This window comes from Tribolium madens, unplaced genomic scaffold (assembly GCF_015345945.1).
Source record: "Tribolium madens isolate multiple individuals breed KSU strain unplaced genomic scaffold, Tmad_KSU_1.1 Scaffold_1;HRSCAF=32;Tcas5.2_LG8, whole genome shotgun sequence".
Taxonomy (NCBI): Eukaryota; Metazoa; Arthropoda; class Insecta; order Coleoptera; family Tenebrionidae; genus Tribolium; species Tribolium madens.
In genome coordinates, this window is record NW_025400984.1 from 6789825 (window position 1) to 6815849 (window position 26025).

At 31.2% G+C, this 26025-nt stretch overlaps 1 protein-coding gene across 1 annotated transcript in view; it reads right to left on the bottom strand.

Annotated features, from left to right (window-relative positions):
• LOC123003567 (protein amalgam-like) overlaps window positions 1-26025 on the bottom strand; it is a 49666-nt gene that overhangs the window by 9442 nt on the left and 14199 nt on the right. Inside the window, exons 2-3 of the mRNA XM_044396384.1 lie at window positions 4164-4301; window positions 3860-4111 (exon numbers count right to left, since the gene is read on the bottom strand). Coding sequence (XP_044252319.1) covers window positions 3860-4111; window positions 4164-4301 — 390 coding nt within the window. The remainder of the gene's footprint in view (window positions 1-3859; window positions 4112-4163; window positions 4302-26025) is intronic.

Sequence of the window (26025 nt, forward strand, 5' to 3'; positions counted from 1 at the left end):
AGGAATTTCAATATTATTCTAAAAATGTCGTTTAAAATTAATATTTTTTAGTTATATATTAATGAATTACTTATTAGTCAACAACTTGGTTTAGAATTGATCATTGTTATAACAATAATGTTCAAAAATACACTGGCCGCCAAAATTAACCGGATTACTAAAATTTTGCGATTTTTCACATTTTTGTTAGGCTTGAAGAAAAAACTTTGTAGATCATTGTAATTTAATTCAATGACATATCTAGTTTTGTCTTTTAAATGTGATAAACTTAAGGTTTAAACTCAAGTTTTTACTGATTTCAGATTATTGCCCATTCTTTTCTGAATTATCTACTACATTTTCCATAATTTTAATTCTTGATGCATGAGGGATATAAACCTGCAAAAAAGCATTACATTTACAATTTCAATAAATGTTCGTATTAAGTAGGCAGAATGGGCCAAAACGTCACAATAGGGGCATGGAAGCTTCCAATAAATAACCGTTTTACTTGTTGTAATCCTTTGAAGTTCCAAGTTTTTTAGATTTTTTATGTTTAAAGACGTAATTGAGCTCTTTTGGTGATATAAGCAATTATTTTCGGTTTAACTAACTTTTTATGTAGTCTATTTAGTAACATTAGAAAAGCAACGTCTTTTTTAATGCTTTGTATCTCTGAGGCACCAGAAGATAAAATATTGGAACAAATTAGTCGTCATTCTGAAAAGAACGGGTAATAATCTGAAATCAGAAAAAACTTAAGTTTGTCTCTGCCGCACACCACAGCTCAATATAAAAAACAGTAAAAAACACTGCTTTCGTCTTTTAAATTTAACATTTACAAGACAAAACTAGAAACGTTATTGACTTAATTACAATGTTCTGCAACGTTCGTTCTTTAAGCCGAACAAAAATTCGTCGAAATCCGACAAAGAATAACAAAAATATTGCAATGTGAACAATTGCAAAATTTTACGTGTCCGGTTAATTTTGGCGGCCAGTGTAGTAGCAAGTTGAATAACATAATAATAATCCGTTAAATTATAATTTCACAAAATTCCGAATAATGGTATTATTAATTAACAAAAGTAGGATAATGGAAGCTGTCATAAACAAACTATAATTACACAGTTCGTTAACATTTCAATTCTTTGGGATTCTATTTTGTTTAGCTAGAAAACATATGGATTTGATTGTAAATAGAATCTACTGTTTATTACAACTTTACAAAAGTTTGACACAAGTACTAATTTGATTGCAAAGCGGTATTTGTAATCCTTGACCATCACAAGTTAATCTCTTCATCGGATGAAACTCAAAGATATACAGGGTGTGTCAGAACACGCGCCCTAGAAAAAAAATTCAAGATAAGATACCAGGAACATGGAAAAAATGTTTAAAAAATTCTATCGTCAATGACATTTATTTTTTGACATTTGACATTTTTTTATGTCTATAGGAGAGAATCAGCTGCCAATAGATGGTACTAAAACATCAATGTTTTCCCCATTTGAATAGTTTACAGTTGATGTGTCAGATGTCTCTTTTCCTAATTTTGGCGCGTAGCTTAGACGACGGCGCGGCGACTTTTTGGCGGAATTTTGTGACAATTTAAAAGTTTTATTTAATCAGTCACCTAACGTTTTGTAGGACAATTTTTTTGTTTAAAATAATAATGACATAAGTTGAAATCTCCATTTTAGAAAGTAATGCATCTAAATAGACCCACTCACATAGTCTTTGCAATGAAATACGAAGCAAAAATGCTTGTAAGTACTCATATTTACATTGACTTGTCAAATTGACAAAAATGGAAAACTGATATTGTCAAAATATGTTTTCCCCATTTGGATAGTTTCTTGTCTGCCACCAGAGGTCAGTTACTTTGCTGATTTTCTCCTATTTAACTGTACTGATGATCTTGTATATGTTTTTTTATAATTATTTGGCTAAGGTACAAAAATTTTGTCAATAAAAGCGACGAATAACATTAAGTGAAGGTACAATTTAGGCTTCAGCTTCCTTGTTTCCTCTTCTAACAGCCTATAGCAAAAAACTTGAAAAATTATTTTTTCAGCAGAAATAAATAGTCAAAGTCAAAGAGCAAAATTTAAACTCTCATAATTTCAAAATTTTCTTTGATAGAATTTTTTTAACATTTTTCCTATGTTTCCGGTATATTACCTTACATGGCATTTTTGTCTGGGGCGCGAGTTCTGGCGCAGCCTGTATAAGCTTGGGATAATACTACTATATTGGCAAGATATCTTTAGAGAAGCAGGATTAGGTTGTAGTGATTTCGCCATTATGTATCTTGATAATAGCTGCACTGTGTAAATCTTTCATTAATAACAAGCCTAGGCAAGATCTTCAATTAAGATTATTGGGCTTTTATTTTAAATAAAAAAACAAAGATTCTTAAAAACAATAACGATCAATAAAAGTGTGTTATTATTTTTTCATGGACTACTTTTTTATGCTGCTTCTGTTGTTAGTGATCACATTTATACAAAGAAAATAAGTTGATAAATAATTAAAAATATTCCTATTAATTTAATCGCTAAAAATACGACGGTGATGATTAAATAAATGAGCACAGACGAAGGATAATTACCTATCAATTATTACACATTTAATTAGTCATTCCACAATGTTCCTAATTACTATAATTTAAGAAACTCTTTCAGAAAAGTGTGATAATTAAAATAAATAACAGAGTTGTGAACGGTAGATTCTAATTTCTGTTTAGATAAAATTACCCAAACTTCATTTACTACAGCTATAATTAATGAACACGCTAATTGAATTAAATTACCTGTATTTTCTAAGTCAGTTACATCAGACAAAACGTAAAATTTAACTTGTTATCGTTTTAATATTAAAATGTTTATTTATGATAAGATGACCTGTATGCAGCGAATGCAGCCACATTAATAAATTAAAGCAGAAAAAATTACAGCAACACAGAGAGAATACGAGAAAAGGCCCCATTCTTACGTGTAAAGCTTATCTTGTTTCGAGTTGCAATATAATCAACTAATAAATTTTCACCACTAAATAGGTGTATTTACTTATAATTTATGAATCATCTATCAAATAAAATATTTTCACATCTAAATTGTGAATTCATTTGGAAAATCAAACTAGTCTATTATATTTACAATTAATATTATTGTAAATAACTGACTCATATATTTTAATAAATCACAATCTAAATCAGATTAGCAACAACAGTTTGTTCATTCATCTTTGCGTAAAATATTATTACATGACAAAATCGACTAAATAATAACAACTAATTATAAAACCTAGTGACGTCTGCTTGAAATTATTCCCTCCCTCTTATAAAACTATTCTAACCAGTCCCAACAAGGTTCTTTTTTTGAATAAACTTCAAAACACTTTTCAAAGACTAATGTGTTTATTTCTACACCAAATTACGCAGTAAGTCTAATTGCAACTAAAAATAACCAAGTTAGAGTTTCATTATTTTGAGTCAAATAACACATTAGAAAAAACTCAATTTCCAGTTTGTGTTTGTCGCTGCGGTAACAATTTTGTAGCTAATAAAATTAAAGAAGTGCAACTATTGCAATCTATTTTATGTAAATATTAGGTGGCAACCCGTCAAATAAGTAATTTATATGATATGCAACATGTAGATGTCTTCTAAATGAATATTTAATTATATAATTTAGATGGTATCTATTGTTGATGTAAAGAGATTATACAACAAAATTGATTTCAAATGTAAATTCAACATTATCCATTACTCATCTATCGATCATCAAAAATCAAAACAGGTCACAATAGAAACTCATAAAAGTTCTCCAAGGAAAACCTGCTGTTTCCTGTCAAACTATAGATAACAAGTCCTCACCCAATATCTCCAAAGTATGTGTAATTTCTCTCGGCTCCATTGTTCCAATTTGGCACACATAATCTCCGGCATCTTGCGGTCTAACATCCTTCAATTCCAAACTATATCCTTCTCCGGATAGTTCCGGTATTCCGGTTAAGCTCGAAGTGCTCACCGGGGACGGTAGTAGTCTCACCCTCGGATCAGGGGTGACTTTCACCGGTCCGGCTGTCAAAACTGCAATTCCTCGTTTCCAAGCAAGCACGTAGGCACCTAAGTAAAATAAGAACAAGTAACTCCATTAGCATTTAAATAAAATAATCACCTGCCGGAGTTATCCTGCAAGGTAAAACCACAGTGCTTCCGGCGGCTATGCGGTAAGTTTGGCCAGGAGTTACAAAACTTGGGGGCTTGCCCTCGGGGAGGATGTCCAAGTCATTGAGGCCTTGGTAGTTTTGGGCGTCTGAAACAAAGTTACGTTTTCATGACCACAGGCTCATACGTGGAAAATAAATCCCAAAAAGCTCAAATTATTCTACTTTCCAGCTATACACTTTCAATGTTTTACTTAAAAATTTTCATGGAGTAAAAAGTTGGAGACATTAGATATAAAAATAAACATGGTACAAACTATACTTCCGCTTAAGTTCGGTGTTGTCAGAGTATCACACAGTTTATAGCTCAGCGATATTTGTCTCGTATAAGATTTTTATACTCGTATACAGACGTATTATTATCGGTCCTAAATTTGCCGAATTGAAATAAAGAATTTCCGTTTTATCATCAGAGTAACATTATTTGCATATTTTTTTTGTAAACCGTTCCAAAAAATTAGTTTAAAATTTTAATGGCGGACATGTTTTATAAACACATTTCATTATTTTTGTAACAACTGATGATAAATTTTCTAACAAAATTAAGTTAATTCTAAAAAATGAAAGGCCATAAAGCATTTGTACGTCAACTTTTGACCACTGTTATTTGTATTAAATTTTTTGTTAGAAAATGGTGGTTATTTATTATTAATCATTATTATTATTAAATAAAAACTGTAAAGCTTCTAACAATACAAAATAAATATTTCTAAAAAAGAACCTTCAGAATTTATACTCGTACTTTTCAAAAATAAATCATAAAGTAACAAAACATATTTCGTTTTTACAAAATACAATTACAAATACTTAATTATTAACACTATACTTTGGCACATTGTTTGTTCTGTATTATATTGAATATAAATATAACTATTTTTAAACAAAAACACAATATGATTGACATTGGAATTGTTGAATTATTCAGATTTTCAACCAGGAAAACAATGTTTTCGATAACATTTTACGTAACATCGGAAATTAAATATTTAAATAAAATTTAGTTAAACAAAAACAAAGTATTTTTTCAAATATGATAGCAAAATCCTGTTGTAGAGAGTTTCTCGTATCCGTATAACATTTACTAACCCAAAGAAAGAATTACAATTCCTTTTCCACAAAATTGCAAGCTCAAGGATCAGATTCCAACAACAATATTCAATACATCGCGCCCCTTAGGTATTGAGTTATGTATTAAATCCTTACGGAATCCGCTCGAGATTTGCCGAACGAAACCATATGTTGCAGTCAGAAATCAACTCAATCTGAAAAAGAGTTCGAAAGCTTTTGAGTCAATTAGAATTCAAACAGCGTTTGCCTAATGTTTGACTAAACACATAAGTGGTTATAAACATAAGGTGTTCAGTTTCACCGTGTAACAATAATTGTGGCGAAGCGGGATTATTTAATTGGGGCTTTGATGTGATAATCGTAAGTTGTGTTCTCTGAAATTAATTAATTTTGAAGTTAAGTGTAGGTGGGAAGTCGCGGAATTTACTTTAATTAAAAAACTCCGAATTGCTTTTTTTTAATTAGACGGTAAGAAATTACAAAACACGGTTTATTACATCAAATTCCGTGCTTAGCAAAATAAAGTTGGTTATTGTTTAAACCAGAAAAGGGCAGGTGAGGCTGCCATCTTTATTCACTCATAGTTTGAAACAATGATGAAGTCATTGAAACGAACGTCGCAAAGTTATAATTACTTTTGCCACATCCGCGACGATTATGTTTGCGGCAAGCAAAGATTAAGAAAATTCCCTAACTAATTTACTGAGTTATATGATTTAGATATTAATTATGTGTTCAAGTTATACGAACTGAAGTCATCCTTTTAAGAACTTTCTTGGATAAGACACTAAATGATTAATTAGCCTAGAAATAGTTCCTAATGTTTCGACACAATTTGATTTTTAAACTAATGCAAAAGACTCATTTTCTAAAGCAACGTCTTAAAAATATTCACAAATGGCTTGACGTAAAACTCTTAATTAACTCCCATTTATCAAGCTTCTGTCGATTACAAACCACTCTCTTGATGGATATTCAAAGAAGTAACATTAGGGAAAAATTGAGGAAGTTTTTCCTCAGTAATTACAGCGACTTCTCTAAAGACATTAACAATAAATCGAAGCTTAAAAGCCGCTGTCTATTTAAAACATTGTCCCTTAATTATATTTAAGAAAAACACATTAAAAAATGTATCAAGTTAAACAAAAACAACCAGTTATGGAAGAGCAATATAACTTCATCTTTTTTGAAATTTATAAAAATATTCTGCTAAAACGTGCGATTTTTTACGATTCTCAGTTCACAACTTCATTAAAATTAGATGTAGATATTTGAATTTCTCCTCTCAAACCTAACTTTGGCAACTTTTTATTCTCGCGAAATGTGACAGAAAGATAAGAAGTTGCAAATCATGCTTGCTGTAAACTACTTGAAACATGAAAATTTGAGAATTCAAGATAAACTTTACGTCGATACTGTTTATTTCAACGGAAATAAAATTTCCACTAGCAATGTGTTCAAATATTTAAAATACACTGAGTTGAAACTTATTCGATCTAAATAATTTATTGAAATCGTTGATAATTAACTTGAATTTTATTTCTTGATCGCATACATTTTAAAATGTCTTATAATGAATTTATTTGTGTTTTATTTCAAAGCTTGAATTTATTTTTTTACTCTAGTTTTTTATTAAATAATGAATTGTCCTATTTATCATAAAATATTTGATTAAGCTGTTATAAATAAAAGTTTTAATAGAAATTGTCGATAAAAAGCATCTTTCATTCCAACGACAAATTGAGCTGATGTTCGAGCAGCAGGTACACAGACTCAACACAAAATATGCTCCTCCGTGTTTATTTTAACATTTCTCATTTCATAAATCATCCCGAAGCTTGGCGTTGAAATATCTCCATTCCAAACACGAAGAAATCACAGCAAAAATGATAAAAAACTGTCGAAATTACATAACACGGGAATTTTTAATTGAAATACTTTTGAAATGTTAATTAAAACGTACTGCATTCCTGCAAAAAAAAATTCGTTGAATCCGCCGTCGAGGATGTGTAATTCATTTGCATTCGCCACAGTACGATTTCACAGCTAATAAACTAAGGTAATATATCACATCAAACGTGCTGTTTAAAATGGGATGTATGTCGAGCTATTGGGGAAAACCTCCACAATTCTGTCACGCATAGAAATAATAGATGTTGTCATGTAATGGATAGGTTTGCTCTATAAATTGCAGCCCAACTGCGAGATCTGATATGGTAATTAGCCAAGTTGATTCGGCATGTTTATATTAGGCCGTATGGACCATGTAATAACAACTTTAATGTTTGCGAAATGGATTTTGCAAGTTTTTCAACTTTTTAAAACCTAATCCAATTACACTAAATGAATTTATTGCAAGATGTGTATAGCTGCTAGTACTAGTGTCTTGCAAAAATGCAAACTGCATTAAAACTTTGCAACAGATGTTTTAGTTTTCTATGGTTTAGCGCGATATTAACAAAGTTCCAAATGCGCCAGCATTAAACCAATTAGTTATTTATATTATGTGGCTTATTAGCCACAGATTTTAATACAATCTTTGATACCAAAAATCCTCCAAACAACCAACTACTGCTAAAATAGTAGTGCACTAAAAAATCAATAAAATCAAAAAACGCTTCCTCTGCTTCACTATTTTAATTAAAAGATCAAATACTTTGAGTCGAATTTAGTCGTACAAGATTCATCTATAAACACTAAATTAAAAATCAGGTCGTAAAATAATCTAAATTATCTTGAGGCAAAATTTTATTAACAATTTTCTTAATTAAATTTTGTAATAACAGATTTTAATGCTAAACTAAACATCCATTAAATGAATGCCTCTGGGCACTTAACGACTACAGTCCAACGGCAACTCATTTCGAAAGTACAAATGACAATAATTGATACATGTTTATAAAATCAAAAAATCCTATTGGAAAGCTCATTATTTGAGATTGTTTGTTTTTCTTGCTCCTACTTCATGAAAAATTCATAAAGTCTTAACCGCTACATCGTCATCGCTCCGCCTGAAATGATATTCCTTATCTCAAACCGCAAGTGATTTTTCAAGAAACAAGACTTGTTTGCATAAAAAAATAAATTTGGAAGCTTTAATAATATTGTTAAGTTTTGTATATTTAGATTAACTGTTCAGTAAACTGCAGTAATGGTCCACGGTACAAAGTAAACACATTTCCGTTGCCATGTTGAACAAGACATTGAGCTTGATATAGTGTTACCACATAGTAAAATTTTGAATTTAAATGAGCTTCCAGCACTTCTAATTCTCTTGGTAATGAAACAAATGAAATGCATGGCCATTAAATTCGTCACAGTGCATTTACATAGAAAGTCCATTGTAAAAATATAGTTATGAATGACACTTCAAATTAATGCTTTTAAAGTAAATCTGTTTGTTTCAACGTTTCGAAAAATAGCGAGGTTTGTCCTATGCCAGAGAGAATTTATCGAGCGTGAGACATTAAACATTGAATATTTGCACAATAGACACCCCTAGTCAGCTTCAAGTGTTTTATAGACTTGTCAAAAGCTAGGGTGAGAAGAAACGTGCCGCAATTATTCAAATGCTTCTCCTATATTATGAAAAACGTTTTTTTTTTGCTTGGGACACCCCTGATATTAATTTCCGGCGTCGGTTTAGATTGAGGACATTTTACATTTAAATTTGTGGAAATAAAAGACTCCAATTTGCTAATACAAATGCGTAATTTGTTTCACCTGCGTGACTAGACAAAAATTTCCAGGGTTGGGGGCTGAGTAATGTAATTTAGTGTGGTGGAACAAACCGGCCACCCGCAGTTAACATGATTATACCAACAGGGCCCACGTGGAGCAACGTAACGTCGTAGCTGACACGGATTTGAACTAAATATATCGCTTGTATGCTCAACACTTTGGGCCATTACGTAAAGCTCGTATTTGCTCAAGAACAGGGTCGTTAGATTAGTTGCGGGCTAATGTATCATGGGGACGATGTGCAAACGATACGCCATCATTGCCGCAAATAAATCAAGAGAGATGGTTGTTTTTCTAATGGATAGACCATCAAAAATCATTATTTTTGGCTGGAGAAGAGGAGCTTTGCACCCTCTCATATAAAAATTTTCTTCCCTAAAAATGAAAGTGAGCTGACTTTGGGTTTGTTATTTCCACCTGTTACGACTTATAAACTCATTCCATTATCCTCAAAACCTCGACGATTATTACTTCTCGTGAGTAGGGCAATATCGTCAAGTTTTATTGCACTGTGGATCGCACATTCTATAAGAAATGTGTAAATCTGAATTTTAATGATAATATTACCTCCAAATTACAGACAAAATAATGATCCCAAAAGTTTTCATATTTGTTAAAAGAAAAGCACATGATATTAATCAAAAGTGCAAAGTCAAAATAAAATTTGGCATTATTGCGAGTAAATATAATTTCTGAAGTTTTAAATTTTTCGTTATAAACCAAATCACAATTTTATTTAAGCGGTAACTGGTTAGGAATATTCATTATTTTAAAATCATTTATACATACATTAAAATTAACCTATAAAGAAAAAAATAATTCAAAATATAATTTTTTACGAAAGTGCAAACATCAATGTCAGACAAGCGGCGGTGGTAGTGTATGTGTTTTTTTTCACTACTAGTTGTAAAAAGTACTTAGTATTTAGTTTGTCAAAAGATTGTGAAGTTGTGTTTCTTTCCTAGTGATCAATAAACATTTTTATTATAGACCAAGAGCAATAATGGATTAGAGGGGGGTAAATACCGATATTGGAGGGTATTTCATTGGTACAAATATGTCTAGAATAATATTATTTAAAATTATTATCATCACAAGTACTAACTTAAACTACCTCATTAAAAAGCATCACCTCTAATTTTTCTGTCTTTGTCAAAATAACCAGTGGGTTTATTTCATGTTGAAGTACAACCGATAGTATGGCAAATTTTCTTTTTCGTTGCATTTTTTTTTTGTTATTTTAACAAATATTTCATATTATGAAGTCTAAAAATCGCATGTACTAAACTACATGCTACGTCTGAGACAATATAAGGTCTCCGATGTATTTCTGTTGTAATGTGTTTTCTTTTCTTTACTATTTTACTTATTTAAACCGGGCGCCACCAACTTTTTCCTAAAAGTTGGAAAAGAACTGTTTGGAGATGTTCTCCAGGTTTACACTACATAAGAATGCCTTTCCGGCCAGCTTTTATACAGTGGAGAGGAATGGGGAGGTTCGATTGAATTAAACACAGGTGATTGAAAAGAGAAATTTATTTAGTAACCATAACAACAGTAACAACAGATAAAATAACAAACTTTACAAAACAAAATCTAACTTGGACCTAGTGAACCCTAGCCCTTGGAGAAGACGTCCTCCGTGGGTGAATTTGAGGGGAGAAGTCCCGTCGGTTGCTTTTCCTGAAGAGGTCCAGGAAATTATACCACCTGGAAACTGTCCCAGATGTTAAGCCCTTACCAGGGAAGGGATCCCGTGGCCCGTGTTCAGAGGTGAACTCGGCTCCCAGAAACTGTCCTGAGGCAGGTGTGGTTTAACGACGGAAGAAGGTCCCGTCGACCGTATTCTTTGAAGATGTCCAAAGAGTACAATCCTTCAGAAGCCGTCCTGAAGTTATTCCACCAAGAGAGGTCCTGGTGATTTCGTCCGAAGATGTCCGGAAGGAGACTCAAGTGAATCTGCCGGTGTGGCGGCCCGTTCTCCTTTATATACGCTTTGAAGTCAACATTCCTATAGCAACAAAACAAACACTTTGTTTCCACTTTGGATCCATTTATCTGGGCGTACCTCTCATTGGTCTATTTTTGGCGGTTCTTTTAAATAAAACACCGACACATCATAACGTTTATTCAATGAATTTTTACACTTTATAATTGACTAATTGTTTGGAAAATATGCTACATATATTTCTAATACCAAACAAATACTAAATCTAAAATTTTATTACACTGTGTAATAAATGTGCTAGTAGTAAAAAAATGTTACATAAAACACGGTAGAGAAGATTCTATAGTCTCGCATTTATTATTATTAAACAGCTTGGCTATAAAAAACTCTTCTGTGCTTTGTGATATAATATACTACTATTCACTTTATTCACTAATAAATAAAATAAAAATTTGTTTTATATATTTTTAAACTTAGAGTGTTGTTTTAACAATGAGAAGTATATAACAAATAATAGTAAATGTTAGAAAAAAATACTGCTAATGTCCTTAATAGTCAGATTTTATTTTAAGTTTTTTTATAATGTGTACATAAAAATTGCTTTATGATAAAAAAAATTGTACAATAATGTATCGCTATCAATATGCTACATTTTTTTATGCAAGCCAAAAAATCATTTGTACTCAAAACGACTCTAATTAAAATGACATTCGGTTATCTTGTATAAAAATAGTTGTCCGTGCATATTCCATTAAAAATGCCAATATTGTGAAGTCTATTTTAGCTGAATATTCCATGAATTTTCAATCGCCAAGTTGTTATTACTTCAAGATTGCATTTTGAACAAATTTACTTTCCATAAAGTTTCCATAGGCCTTCTAATCGACTTTTGTGGAATAATTCGAATGCAATTCCAGTATTTTTCCTGTTGTTGGAGCAAACACACTCGAAGTCATTCAGATGTGAACCATGTTTATAAATCACATTTCGTCCGCAGAAGTAATCGAAATCTAAAAACCTCCTCCGGGAAAATATTACAAGTTTCATCACAAAAAACTTGTAAGAGTAACAATAAAACCAGCCGTAACAAAGCGTATTCCGGCCACGTCGCCTAGAAAAGCGCCCTTTCATAAACAACCCAATACATAACTTCAGAGAAAAAATGCAATTTTATTGTAAATCAATTACATGTTACGTCGCAACCGGCGGCAAAACAGGGGCGGGGTCGGCCCACAATTGCTCTAGCACCTCCAGAGGCGGTGATACTCCGAGGCACGTTTTTACCCTCGTGTATCTTGCACGTGATCACCCTTGTGATATTACGTTTAAAATTGGACACTATGAATATTTGAACTGGTTGAAAGGACTTGTCTAAAATTGTTATCGTGCACATTCTGGACTGTATTCGATTACGGTTAGGGAACTACACATCTACGTGTTCACTTTGAATCAATTCAGGTGCAATAAAAGTGGCATAAACACTCGAAACAACATGGTTTTAGTAACTTTATTAAATAACAAACACGACAGAGTTATTTCGATTTTATCACAAAACATATCGCTCACAAGTTGTTACTGTCAAAATGGTGGATGCGCCGGGTTAATAAATTTCTTAAATTTTGTAGTTTGATTATAATTAGATCAGTTGCTTGATAAAACAATTTTAAAACAAATGTAATTTAATTAATTTATCCAAAAAAAAAGTAAGAATATTCTTGACAGTAAAAATAAAGTTTTTTTGGAAAGACGACTTTTATCATTTCTTGAAAAACCACCTCAAAAAGATTGCAATCATCACTCATTAAAAGTCTCTGAAAAGACATTATAAAGCTCGTACTTGGCTGTTTTTACTCCTTAACCGGTTATCACTAGCCCTATCAATTTTGTCTGGAATTTTGTTATTAAGCTGTTCTTTAAGCGCGCAAATAACAGCCGACCTATCGCACTAATGGATTCATTATAAAATTAATCAAACTTTAAGGACATTTTGCTAAGCTGGTCTTTTATATTAAAGATCGCGTCAACTTGATTGTGGAGCTCTGTTTACGTCTAACATCCAAAATGTGTTTGCACAATCGACTTGTTGCAATTTTGTGACTTTTAAATTAATCACATCTTATTACCTCTTATTTTTCCGGCATTTAGGAAACGTGAAACTGTCACTGTTGACTGAAAACATTTCTGGGATTCAAGCTCATAACGCGTCGGAATCCACTCGACAACTTCAATGAGATCGGAAAGTTCTTCGAGCTGAATTTCGACTTGCTTTCAAATTGATAAAGTTTCACGACAAACATGCGCGCCGTCAATAAAATTAAATAATCGGCCCGTTCTGTTTACGTAGCGAGTTGGATAAACGTGTCATATAAATTTTTATAAAAACACATTGCATGACTAGGTACATAATTTCGAGGGTGTTAGCCGAGCGAATAAAAACAGTGGGTAGATCAGACGATTTTATCTTTTTAAATGTTTACGTAAAAATTCGCGATTTATTATTCCATGAGTACGAACGGTGTTTTTATTTCGAAATTATATTACCGCGAAAATGTTTTGCTTATTATGCAGAATACGAAGTATATATCAAGTTTTTTCCCATAGTTAAAAAGAAAAATTGTAAATTAATTATGCGAACAGATGCCAAAAGGAAACAAAACGAATTAAGTAAGATCGTTATCAGCTGCATGGATTTACCTTTACATTTATTTATTTGCCTAACTAACTGGATCCAATTAAACTTCCTACATTAAACGAATGGCACGAACCACCAGCTTTGAACATGTGAGATGTTTTTATTGGCAATTTTAGTTTATTACAGGGTCACTCCCAACAAATCAACCATAAACTTTCAGATATAAGCAAAAAACGGATAAAACTGCGAAAAATATACAAAATAACGCAAAGCCGAGTTTGCAAACGAAAAGTGGTGATAACAGACCTAAATTGTTATTGACGCTTGAATTTCAAAGCTATTTATTACAAGAAAGTGGGCAAAAAATTCAACATTGCTGTATTCTCTCAACTCCACTCTCCAATTGTTTAACATTATTCATAGTAAACTTTTCTACTCGAAAACAAAAAAATATTAATCTTCTAAAAACATATGTACATTTCAAAACCATCTTTTACTTGTATCTCCATTTATTCTGAGGATACACGGCTAACTAACTTGATTTTTTTTAAATAGCAAGAAGGGTCAAATTTAATATTTTTAAGAAGAGCATTTTTCTGTTCTGTTCTGTGATGTAACACTTGCATACCTTATTTTTTTATAAAATCGAAGTAATTAAATTTTGAAAAATGTATTTTTTTAGTCTTAGAAATGTTGTCTTTATCTATCGTTAGCTTTTTGCCGCCTGAACTTTAACCAGAATCTAGGTAAACTGTTTCCCGAATTTCAACGTGCACTGCTAAACCGTTCTGAAAGTATAAATTTAAACACCTTAGTTGCAATAGCGTGCAAAAAATCCAGATTTAAACCAAAAAATATTTGCAAGATGTTATTTCCCCCTATGTAAAATTTACCCAGAAATAAATATTCATTTTGTTAACTCATTAAAGATAAAAGGGTCTATTCTCAAACTTTTAATACCCTGTTAGAAGAGTGTATTGAAAAAGTAGCAACAAACACAATAAATTTAAATGAAATAGCCCTATCTTATTAAAAATTTGTAATGTGTATAATATTTTTAAAACAAATTAAAATCTATTCTCTATTAAACGCTGACAAAAAATTGTGAAAATAGTGAAATTCCTGTAATCCTGTTATTACTCATTTATCTCCAGCTCCAACATTTTATAAATTTAATTTAATTAAACTGCAAGCGAGTCAATTTATCAAATACTAAACAAGAACATGGTATATGTATTGCACATTTAGCGATTTACATTCTAAAAGTCATGTCTCTTTTATATTATGCTTTTTAAAATAAAATCTAGCAAACCGTATAAATCGAAAGTGATAAAAGCTTTTAGGTAAAAAGCAGCTTTTCTTAAAAAAAACAAATTTCAAATCATAGCTTCAATTATTATGTTTTTATTGCTTAAATTAAAAAAAGCAAGGAATGAAATTTAAGAACCATTTTGAATAGATTTTCCCACATGTGCTCTTGAAAATATAATTTCTTTATTGCTCATTAATTCTAAAGCATGTAGAGAGAGGGTGTCATAGATAATAACCAATATGACTGTCATAATCATAAGTCGTAGCTTTGCGGCAATATAAAAAGAAATAAAATGTCACTGAAATTGAATGTATAACTACAGTTATTACAATTTTATTTACTAAAAGCATATTTAGTACATAGGTATATTAAACCATCTACTAATACAAGTTGACACTTAAACAAAATATTGATTACAAATAAACTAAAACAATGCGAAACCAAAGAGAAGGGTATTTTATCAGTCCCCTCAACTCATGAAATTCAACAATTGTTTGATTGATGATGAACCGGAACTGATTCACAGACTATCCACATTACAAACCTCAAATTTTATCTAAAATGTATTAAATAATACCATCCAACAACATCCAATAAACTAGGGTCAAGTATCAGTTTATCACTCATGTCTAAATTTAAAAATCCCATTATTTATCGTCGAATTTCCCCTTTAATGTGCTTTCTCTTGGATTACAGTTTCGGCTTTTTCGTTTTGGTTAAAGAGTAGAGTTTTAACCTATTGTTCGTAAACAACACAAAAGAAAAGCGGAAAAATGCCATCTTTTTAACCGAAACCAGTGGGTCAAATCCAACAAAGCTCCATATACTCCGTATGTTTACGACACAAGAAACGACCCAATTAGCATGACGTGGTCCATTCGGACGTTGAAAAAACGCCGATTGTTGAACCCTTAATTAAGGACGCCTTGATAGCAAGTGGTCGCTTATCCGATTAGGCGAAGGTCCGCAATACACGCTGGCCCCTCTTGTGCTATCGGATGTTGTAAATCAGTAAAATGCTCAGATGAACGTAGGAGATAATGTAAGACCAGGGCCGGTTTAATTGCAAACAAGCAGTAAATAATGGTGCAGTGTGGGAATTAGGGATGGTTTGAAATGTATTGTCAAGGGATCAAAAATGTTGAAAAAATTAATCGGTAAATTTTAACACAGTTTTATTTCCCGTCAGTAATTTCGAGGTGTGCAGCTAAATAATACATCAAAGACGCTGTTTTATTCAAAACAACCTAATAAAAAATTGATAGAAAAGCTAAAGAAACCTTCGAGTTATTCTAAAATCAAAGCCACGTAAACACTAATTATGAATTGATAATCAAAATTTTTTGTTAGTTATCTTAGAGTTAGCCATGAATACATAATTACAGTCTTTTTGTTTTAGTTTATAATTATTTGTTTTAAACTCTTTTGCTTCTCCAATATCGCATTATTTATTAATTCACTAAATTATAAATGTTTTAATCAAACCTTTCCATTTGAGAAAGCCACCTCTTTTATTACACCTAAGTTTAAAAGCTTTATCTCATAGATTTTCGTCTGAAACTACTTCAACTCGTATGAGGACAAGTGGTAGAAATTAATATGTATAGTTCCCGCTAAGTTTAAAACGTATTGATTTTTCGAGTTAAATGTAATTAAAAATGTAGTAGCTTATAATGTAGTAAATTATTAATTAAGTTTCTTCAGGAAAAAAACTACTTTTAACGATGGTTTCACACTTTGGTACAATATGATATAAACTACAAAAACTTTGGTTCTGCAATATTCATTATTTTAATGGCCAATAAATTTATTGAGTACTTGTCTTTATGACCGATCTTGTAAAAAATAAACTAGTCGACTACAAACTTCCAGTAATTGATCTACTAAAATTTCTTTCTTGCATGTCAAATTGCAGTTTTTCGATTAAATTAATTATTCTATCGACGCTTAAACATGCAAGAGAAATTCTAATTGCATTAAAAAAGTTTCTATTCTATATAGCGTCCGCCTCTTACTTTTTGATGATATAAATTTGTCACTTTCTAATAAGTGACGCAACTTGCATGTAAAAAAAATGTTAGTTACAAAGTAAAACAAAGTGAGAACAATGCGGTAAGTGGAACTACATGAAAGTAGCGGCAAGTTTCTTCAAGTTTTATTACTGCACCTTTTTCCAAGAATTCTCTATACTTTATTCAGCTTGTTAAACCCTTTAAAATATTAGGGTTTGCTGAATTCGTAGCATGATCGAAAGCTAGTAATAATTTATAAGTTTTCAAGCACTGACTTCTTTATTGTAAGAAAGCGCCACTAAGTTAAACATCTGCGCTCTGCATTTAAATGATAACGAAATCAATAATATATAGTGTTTTTAAGTTAGTTAGTTAGTTAGTCTTTAAGAGTGACCATCATAGGTAAGTAAACATTCAGTAATTATAACAGTCGAGTAATTATGGTTATGCAAATGCATCTCCAAAAAACTATTTTTGCTTTTACATTTATTTTTATTGAATTGTTCACAAAAATGCAACCTCTGCAAATAAATAAAAAAATATATTTCCTCGTCTTCGAGATGATTTATTAAAGGTTTTGTCATCTATCGATTGACCTCACCATTTTTTTTGTTTAGAACTTGGTCCTTTTAAAAACACCCCACTTTTAATTAATCAGACAGTCTTCCAATTAATCTTCGTAAAGGCCCGATTGCAAAAATTTAATGAAATTTTAAGTCCACCCCTCCATTACACCGGACCACTAATCTAATATGGGTACATGCAATTCACTACCATGATACTACATTTAATTAGTTAACGGTCAACTGCAAAGGGTGGGACGTAATTCTTTTCCGCTTACACTGTTAATGAACAACGTCAATCAATCGTCGTGACAATAGTTTGTGTGTTCTAAACCAGCTGCGGAACACGTTACCAACAATACAAGCGATGATCTGGTAAAAATATTATCTGTTATATTTTTAGCCAGAGGGTGTTAAACAGAAAAAACTAAAATACATATACAAAAATAAACAATATTACTACTGATGTTAAGGTCAATTAATTTGTAATTGCTTTTGCTCTATTTTGCTAATGCGATGAACGTTGAGCCAAGTTATTCTCACTATAATAACTTCAATATTACTCCGTTGCTTGTAATTGCGATAGGAAATTAAGTGCTACCCTCTAGGGAAGAAGCACGAACTAAACTAATCCGCCGTATGAAGAGTGAAGTGTGGAAAGGTCCTTTGTATCCTTAATCAAAATCAAAATTTCATCTATATTTATAAAGTTCTCAGAGCAGCTGACTAATTAACATTTTCAAAAAAATGTTTTTTCTCTTATTTGTGGTTCAGACTGTTTTTTTTTTAATTAACTTTTGGTTTCTAAAGCTTACCTTTAATAAAATTTAGTTTCAAAGACCTGACACATAAATTCTGTAAAAAGAACAACAAATATTAAAAGATAATGCTTGGTTTATTGAATAATCACCATTTATAGTAGTTGGAAAAATTATTAACAATAAAATTGCTAATGGACTCACCTAAAGTGAATCAATTCTATCAGTTGTAACTACTAGCTTATTCTGTTTTACAGATTTAAATAATGTCAAATTGCGTATTCTATTACCCCCCTAATTAGGACATACTCGTATGCTCACCACAGAAAATTGAATTTATTGCATAAATTAGAGTTTTTAAAGATGATTTATTTTCCAAATCCTATGGCCACATTTTGTGATACTCTTGTCATATTATTCACGATTATGTTTTTATTAAACCCGAGCGAAAAACCGTTACTAAAACATGTATATTTTCCAATATTGTGAAAATCCATTTTCTCCCTATGGTCGTATTTTTTGCCGCCTGTTGGTCACCAAAAACGCTGGCCGTTTCAGTTACATAGCTTAAAATGAAAGATTTGTTATTTTCCGGCTGAATGAGTTCCATTCAATTTCCCGCATAAAATAATTTACGAAAATTATCGTCCTGTTATGGTGTTTTAGGTGAGATTTTATTGTTCCGAGTTGGACATAATAAAGAACACGAGAAAAAGGTTAATAAATTTTGGACGTAATACAAATAAAACGTTAGGGTAAACAGGAAGTTCTGTAAAAATACAACGTAAGGGATGTTTTACCTTCCACGTGTCAAAATGAGTTATAGGCGGCGAGTCTTGACACTATACACTATTTATACACAGAATGCTGATACACGTCAACACTGTATTGATACATCACTATGCTTAAGCTATTTTCCATAGAAAATCCTTTTAAGGCACAAAAGACCAAAATGTGCTCCCGACACGTACATAAATTAAGGTAGCTAATAAACCAGCGATGCATTATCAAACAACCAACAAAAGAAACTGTATTAACAATTTTATTGTGTCTATAGTTACAATACGAGACGACAAGACAATACAGCTGCCTTTATTATTTTCCTGATTTATGTCTCAAATAAAAGTACGGTTAAATCTGAGCCACGTTGAATATTTCAATCTTTAAAAAACTTTTCTAATTTATTTATCGCAAAACGTAATTAGTCCTGAAAAATTTGGTTTACGATCAGAATATTTTATCCGACCGTTCGATACCCTGTCCATCAATTACGTCGAGTGGACAAACAAAAAAATTCTGTAAAAGTTTTTTACGTTTAATCAACGATTTTCACATATCTGGAGGGCTTAAGCCGTTGTGATGAATTTGGAAACCTGGTAATTGATGAAGCCTAAATTATTTTCACAGCAAGCCATAATTTGTTCACACACTAGGGATTCAGAAATTCGTCACACAAAAATTACTAATTTGTTTGTCTGTCGCCCCCACCTTGTTACCTATTTACTTGAGATTATGTGCGAAAAGCTAATTTGAATTTTACAACAAAATAACTGACCGTCAGTGCAGTTTCATTAATGCTTTTTACGTCCACTAAAGTAAAATAAAGTGTAAAGCATCGCACAAAGGGCTTGTAAAATTCTCAATTTTCCTTTAATTACGCCCTTGAGAAAAAGTTAGAACAACTCGTTAAGAATTTAATTGTTATTGTTCCGCTTTCATTTATCTTGCCTTGATTTCATTCAAATTGGTTTCTTGTGGCATTTTCAATTAAAAAAAAACTTCATTGAATATGTTCTTGTGGCTTGTTAGTTTACGGAAACAATAAATTACACTAAACGGACCTCTAACAAGTTCATTGTGTTAGAACACCTATATTGTACAAAGTAACTCCAAGTTAAAAACTTTATGTTTCAAATATTCAAATTAAGAAATTCCGCTGGTGAAAGGGATCAAATACGGAGCACCGACTTTGTAAGCTTTTGTATATGAAACTTAAATAAAGTTTAATGAGAACTGGGGTCTTCTAAAAATAATTTAAACGGCCAACTAACGAGATATTCGCATGAAAATGTTTTATCAAAAGTTTGGAATTCAAAGTGGACCGCCATGTATTTGATTATTTTATGTCACGTTAATGCAACACATCCGTCTGCTTTTGTAAATTGGTGTAATTAACGGCCGCCTCAATCAAAATTAACCCTCGGGAATCAGCTCTAATTTACTTTTATTAAACTAACGTTGCTGTTTTTACAAAATTAGCATATAAAAGTTTTTTGATAAATCAAAAGAAAAATATTTTTGAAATTAGAATATACAAGGTGAATATAAAGTATGGAACCAAGCGGTTTTATTTTTTATCATTTGCCTCCAGAAAATAATATTTCATATAAATTAAAGTAATATAAAAATGTGATCTTATTTTCAGAACCAGATTTTGTTTTGTTTTTGAGTTATGCGATTTTATTTTGTCAAAATTGCAATTTACGTGAAAAAAATTTTTTGAGAAAATTAAATATAAAGCAGATAGTTGTAATCCTTAGAGTATGGCTTTTATTAGAAAAATGATTTTATAGTGGGTTGCCATTTAAAAAAATTATTTTTTTTGTAGAACTCAAAAACAAAAGGAAATTTCGAAAATTTTTATTCTTCTTAAATCATCACATTTTTATAGTACTTTATCACTCATCAATTAGTTTTTTCAAAAAATAAATAGTTTAAGCAAAAAACGTTTGGTTCCATACTTTTTATTCACCTGGTATGTATAAATTCGTATCTTAGCCTCTATCTTTAATAAACAAAAATCATTTCATATTTATTCTACGACACTGTCAAAATTTACGGTTTATCTCCCGTGTAAGGAAGTTTTGATAACTGTTTGGAATTCCTCAATACGAAACGTCAGATTATAACAGATTTAAAGCAAGTTGTTTAAGCTTGTTGAGTCCAATTCAAAAAATAAAATGTTGTATTCAACTCGTCTTTGTGTAAATCGGCTCATTTATTCCACCTCGTGAATGATAAACCTTTCGTTAACACTTGTGGTTAAATATCGTAAAATAAAGCGTTCGATTTACACTCAAACTTGTCGAATAAATAACTATAAGACAACTTACGTTTAATCTGTTTATTAAATAAAAAAAACAATTGTGTTTTTTTTGATAAAAAAATCTCATTATTTCCACACTTGGGTTTATATTACAGATTCTGAGATTTCTTGTGTATATGTTTGCATCTTTGCTCGTCCTTTATAGTTTATACATATTCTAGAATCAACAGTTTCAATCTAGATTCGCCGAAAACATATAGCGATATCTTTTAGATAAGCAAACATTTCATTTTATTAAATTTTCTACAAGAGTTTCCTTACGGCACTTCAATTTCAAATTTTTAGAAAAATGCAGTTACGGCAACATTTACGAGTATATTGCAATAAACACATTTACCAACTCTCATTGACATATGTGACATCTAAATAATGAACAAGCTCAATTCAAAAATTTCATTTGACATACCTACCGCCAGTTTATTCTAAACGGAACATCAATATAAATATTAATGTATAAACCAAAACGTTGATTTTTTTATCCTGATTTTATATTCTCCCTAGAACAAGTAAAATATTATCTGTCGCTGTGCAATATCTCCCAACGCATTTTATGCAACTTTCAGAATGATATTTCGAAACAATGTTTGTAAATATCCGACCCTATCACATTTTTGGAGAATTTAAAAAATAACTTGAGGCCATGAGGGTGAGCACGGGATTATGCACCCTTTGTATTGTTTGCAGTGAGAGAATTTACGAAGTTGTCACAAGGGTGGAGTGTGATGGCTCACACCGTTATACGTTACTCTATTTGTAGAATTTATTAACAATAGCTGTAAAATAAAATATAGGGAGCAAACTGTATGAATAATCACTACAAATATGATCAATAAAAGATTTAGTTCGGACTAATTGAATTTAATTTAACGCATTGCCGAGTTGTAATTAAAAAATTAGCAGAATGCCCTTTTGTCAAAATTTCACGTTTATTAAATTCAGGCTTACTTTACTTGACATGATTTATTTAACTCGAATTTGTGTGCATTTATCTAATTGAGAATAACATTACATTCAGTTCAATAATGATGACTTTTTAATATTTAATTCAATCAATAATTGAAATTGTTAGAAGATCCTAAGAATAATTGCGTGACGTTTGCGCTGATGGGTCTTAATCCATCAATAAATTATTTTTATTGATTTAAAGGCAGGCATAACACAAGTTACAATCATTATTCGTTTGTTCATCATAAAAATTACTTATATTCAAGCACCTTTTAGACAAACTGTTTACTATACCAAGTAAAAGATACAAAACAAAATTCCAATATTTTAATTCACAACGGAGCATACACAAAGTCTTACAGTTGTTTAAAGATCGAAGATAACCCCAGGTCCTAGTTATAAATAATTCAAAGCGACTTCAATTTGCGTCTTCAGTTTTAGATATTTAAATTCAAGCAAACATGCTCCTAAACATAATTTGTTTAACTTCCCCTGCATGAAGTCTCGTACAGCTCAAGACACAAATTTTGTACAAAGAAAAATACTTGTTTGTTCGCAAAAATTAAATTTTCTCTTCTTAAAAGTATATTCCAATCAAGAAGTAAATAATATTTTTATTTAATATCACAGTTCACAAAGTTCCATTGTTAGAAATGCATCCAGAAATCAGGACACAAACCACATTTGAAAGTGGTCATGTACAATAATAATAATTAATACCGGACTCTCAGACCGTAACAGGTCAAATGAGTACTTGGTGGTCAATTATCAGAAGTTGTGTTAGGTCTCTCTTAACAGAAGAGTTCTACAATGTTACTAAATTCTAAATTGACAATGTAGCTTCCGGAAAATATCTCAGATTTGAAACAAATGATCATGCTATATTTTGTTTGTTTGTGCAAACATTTTTTTGCTCTTATTAAAAATCAGCACAAACAAAACATCCAAATTAAATTCTTTGAACGAGAAATTCTAGTTGTAAAATATGACATCGAATTCTTTTCCGTGAAATAATATCTCACCTTTCAATTAAGGAAAGAAAACATATTTACACATGCAATAAAATATCTCGTAAAATTATTTAACAAATTAATAAATATGTGGATGTAAGCAATTGCAAGATTGTTGGTGAAATCTTCTCAACGTTTAGAAGGTGTCCCTTTTTCAATAACAATATTCAAATTACCCGTTCTTGGCCAGCGACAGTGGCAAATGTGCGATAATAAGAGGATAGGGAAGACTTATTCCTTTAAGTATCCTTCTAATAGTAAATCTCTTCAGTCTAGCTGAACTAAACGGATCATAAGTTGGTCTATTACGTGCACGTTCGGTAACGACAATTTCACGTGACTACAAACACGTTTTGCTGACGCAAAAGCTCGGACACTGCGCTCCCCAAATTTAAAATTTTACATTATCCGAGGCACGGTTATCCTTTTAATGTGATGCCATCGCATTTGGATGGTCAGTTTGACTCGATGTTACAAAAAGGCTAAAATAGAACTACTAAACGAGAATACTTGGATAATCGATGCTATAAATAACGACATTATGGGAGTGACCATAAAAGTGGCTCGGAGTTTGTACTACAAATTGAAGATGAGAGCATGAAAAAGATCAAATTTTTAATCGTTGTAGTACTATATTTCAAACAAAACTCACTTCAATTGTAATAATAATAATACTGTCTCCTGAAAAATATTTGGGTTAAAATAGTTCTACATAATACATAACCGAAATTTGGACACAGAGCTAACAGAAAGGCGAGATTGTTTGATGGTTTTATGGTGAAGGATATGATGTATGAAGCGAAATACAAGGATAGAGTAAAGTTAAATATTTGAGGATCTAAATCCAAACATATATTGGAAGCGGATATTGAACCCAAAATTCTTTTGCTTTATTCATTAAATCCGAAAAATTACTCATTGGTATTTGTTACTTTGCAATTTTCAAAGCAATAAGTTTTTTTCTTATTTAAACAGTAATTTTCGTTGGCTTTAAATTTTTCATAGAGTTGCAACAAAAATTGTTTGCAAGAGCACAAAATTAAAACAGAATTTATGATTGTTTTTGTTCAAATTTTATTATTTAAGATTTGTTTTATTTAATCAACTTTGTTAAAAAAAATACTCCTGCATTTGCCAAGTTTTACCAAATCCAATTACGTAGTGTTTTAAACTAAAAACATATCCATATGACCAAAAGTTTGTCACTTAGTTAAAACGTAAAACGTAGTAACTACGTTCTAAACACAACTCGTCAATTTTAATTACATTTTGCAGAGAATTTTGAGTAAGCTCCACTCAAACAATATAGATTGCTTTTTACTGAACGTTTTGCAATTAATTATATATGATGTTTTCAGACAGTTATTTCAAATTTAATGGGAATTCCAAATATGTTGATATTTTTGTCGCAACAGCTTTACATCTGATGATAATTAATTTAAAAAAAAACTTGCTTCAACTCTATCAGAAAGGTGTCGAAATAAGGCAAACGCTGAATCGTCTATAAATAAAAATACAATTTAAAATATGTTATAAATTGAAATTGACTGCTCCGAGGCGTGCGATACGAATCTGCAAGCCTGCATTTTCCACAGTTGAAAACTCTCGTAAAATAAAGATGCTTTGTTGAATTAAAGCATTTTTTTAATGTCTATAGATGTTTTCAGTAGCATGATTTTCCTCGCTTCAGGTTGGGTATTAATGTATGCAAAGAGCTTTCCTGTGTGTTTGCATATATCAGTGTCTTCCTAATGGAGAAGGGCTCTTAATGAAGCCCGGACGTGAAAAAAGTAGTCCTTCGTCACTTCTTGCAAAACTTACTTCCGTGACGACGTGTCTAGCCATGCGAGCGGCGAGGTGCTGATAAATTTATTATAGGCTGGGTATAAGATGACTTTTTTCAGTATAATGGATGCACGTTGAAAAGAGCCAACCAGATAAATTTGATATATCTGGAACGTACTCTTGTATATCCTATTCAGGAGTAAGCAACTGAAAAAAGGCGCTGAAGAGGCCTACTTGACATATTGTCTTTTACAATTGAATGATTTTGATGAGTTTGATAATTTTCCTGATTTCAAGCACCTTTTTTGTCCAAATTACAAAACATTGAAAATAGGGAAAAATTTTAGATAAGTGCCTTACTTTTTTAATTTCCAAAAGATTCTTAAATAAATTCAATAGTGTGAAATTAAGTTTTGATTTGCAATACAATTATTTGTGGTTAATCAAAGATAAGTTCATTTAGGTCGAGCTCAGCTAGAATGAATCAATCTCTAAACAATTTATTTTGTTTGCTACATTAAGGAAAGAGGAAAGTTTTTTGTTGTTTCTTTCGATAACTCCCAATCCCTGACAGGACGATAAGTGTTTTTACAACCTTGCATTTTTTTTAAATGTCAAATCAATTAATTGTTTAATTTACTTTCTACATTTCGCCGCTACACTTTCTTTGTAAACACAAAGTCTCAGTTTAAGTGCCCTTTCTCAGCAACAAACAAAACAGTTTAGTTCAAACCAAAAAATAATGAAAAAAGTAAACGTAACACTGTATTTGTCTTAATATTAAATTAGCTCTACTTGTTAGCATGCTTGTATTTGCCAATAGCTGTTATTAAGTATTTAATTAACCAACAGGGGTAAGGTTGGCGCAACAAACTGAGTTTCACACTCAAGCTATAAGAAACATACATTTCTAACTTCTCGGCGTTAACAAGT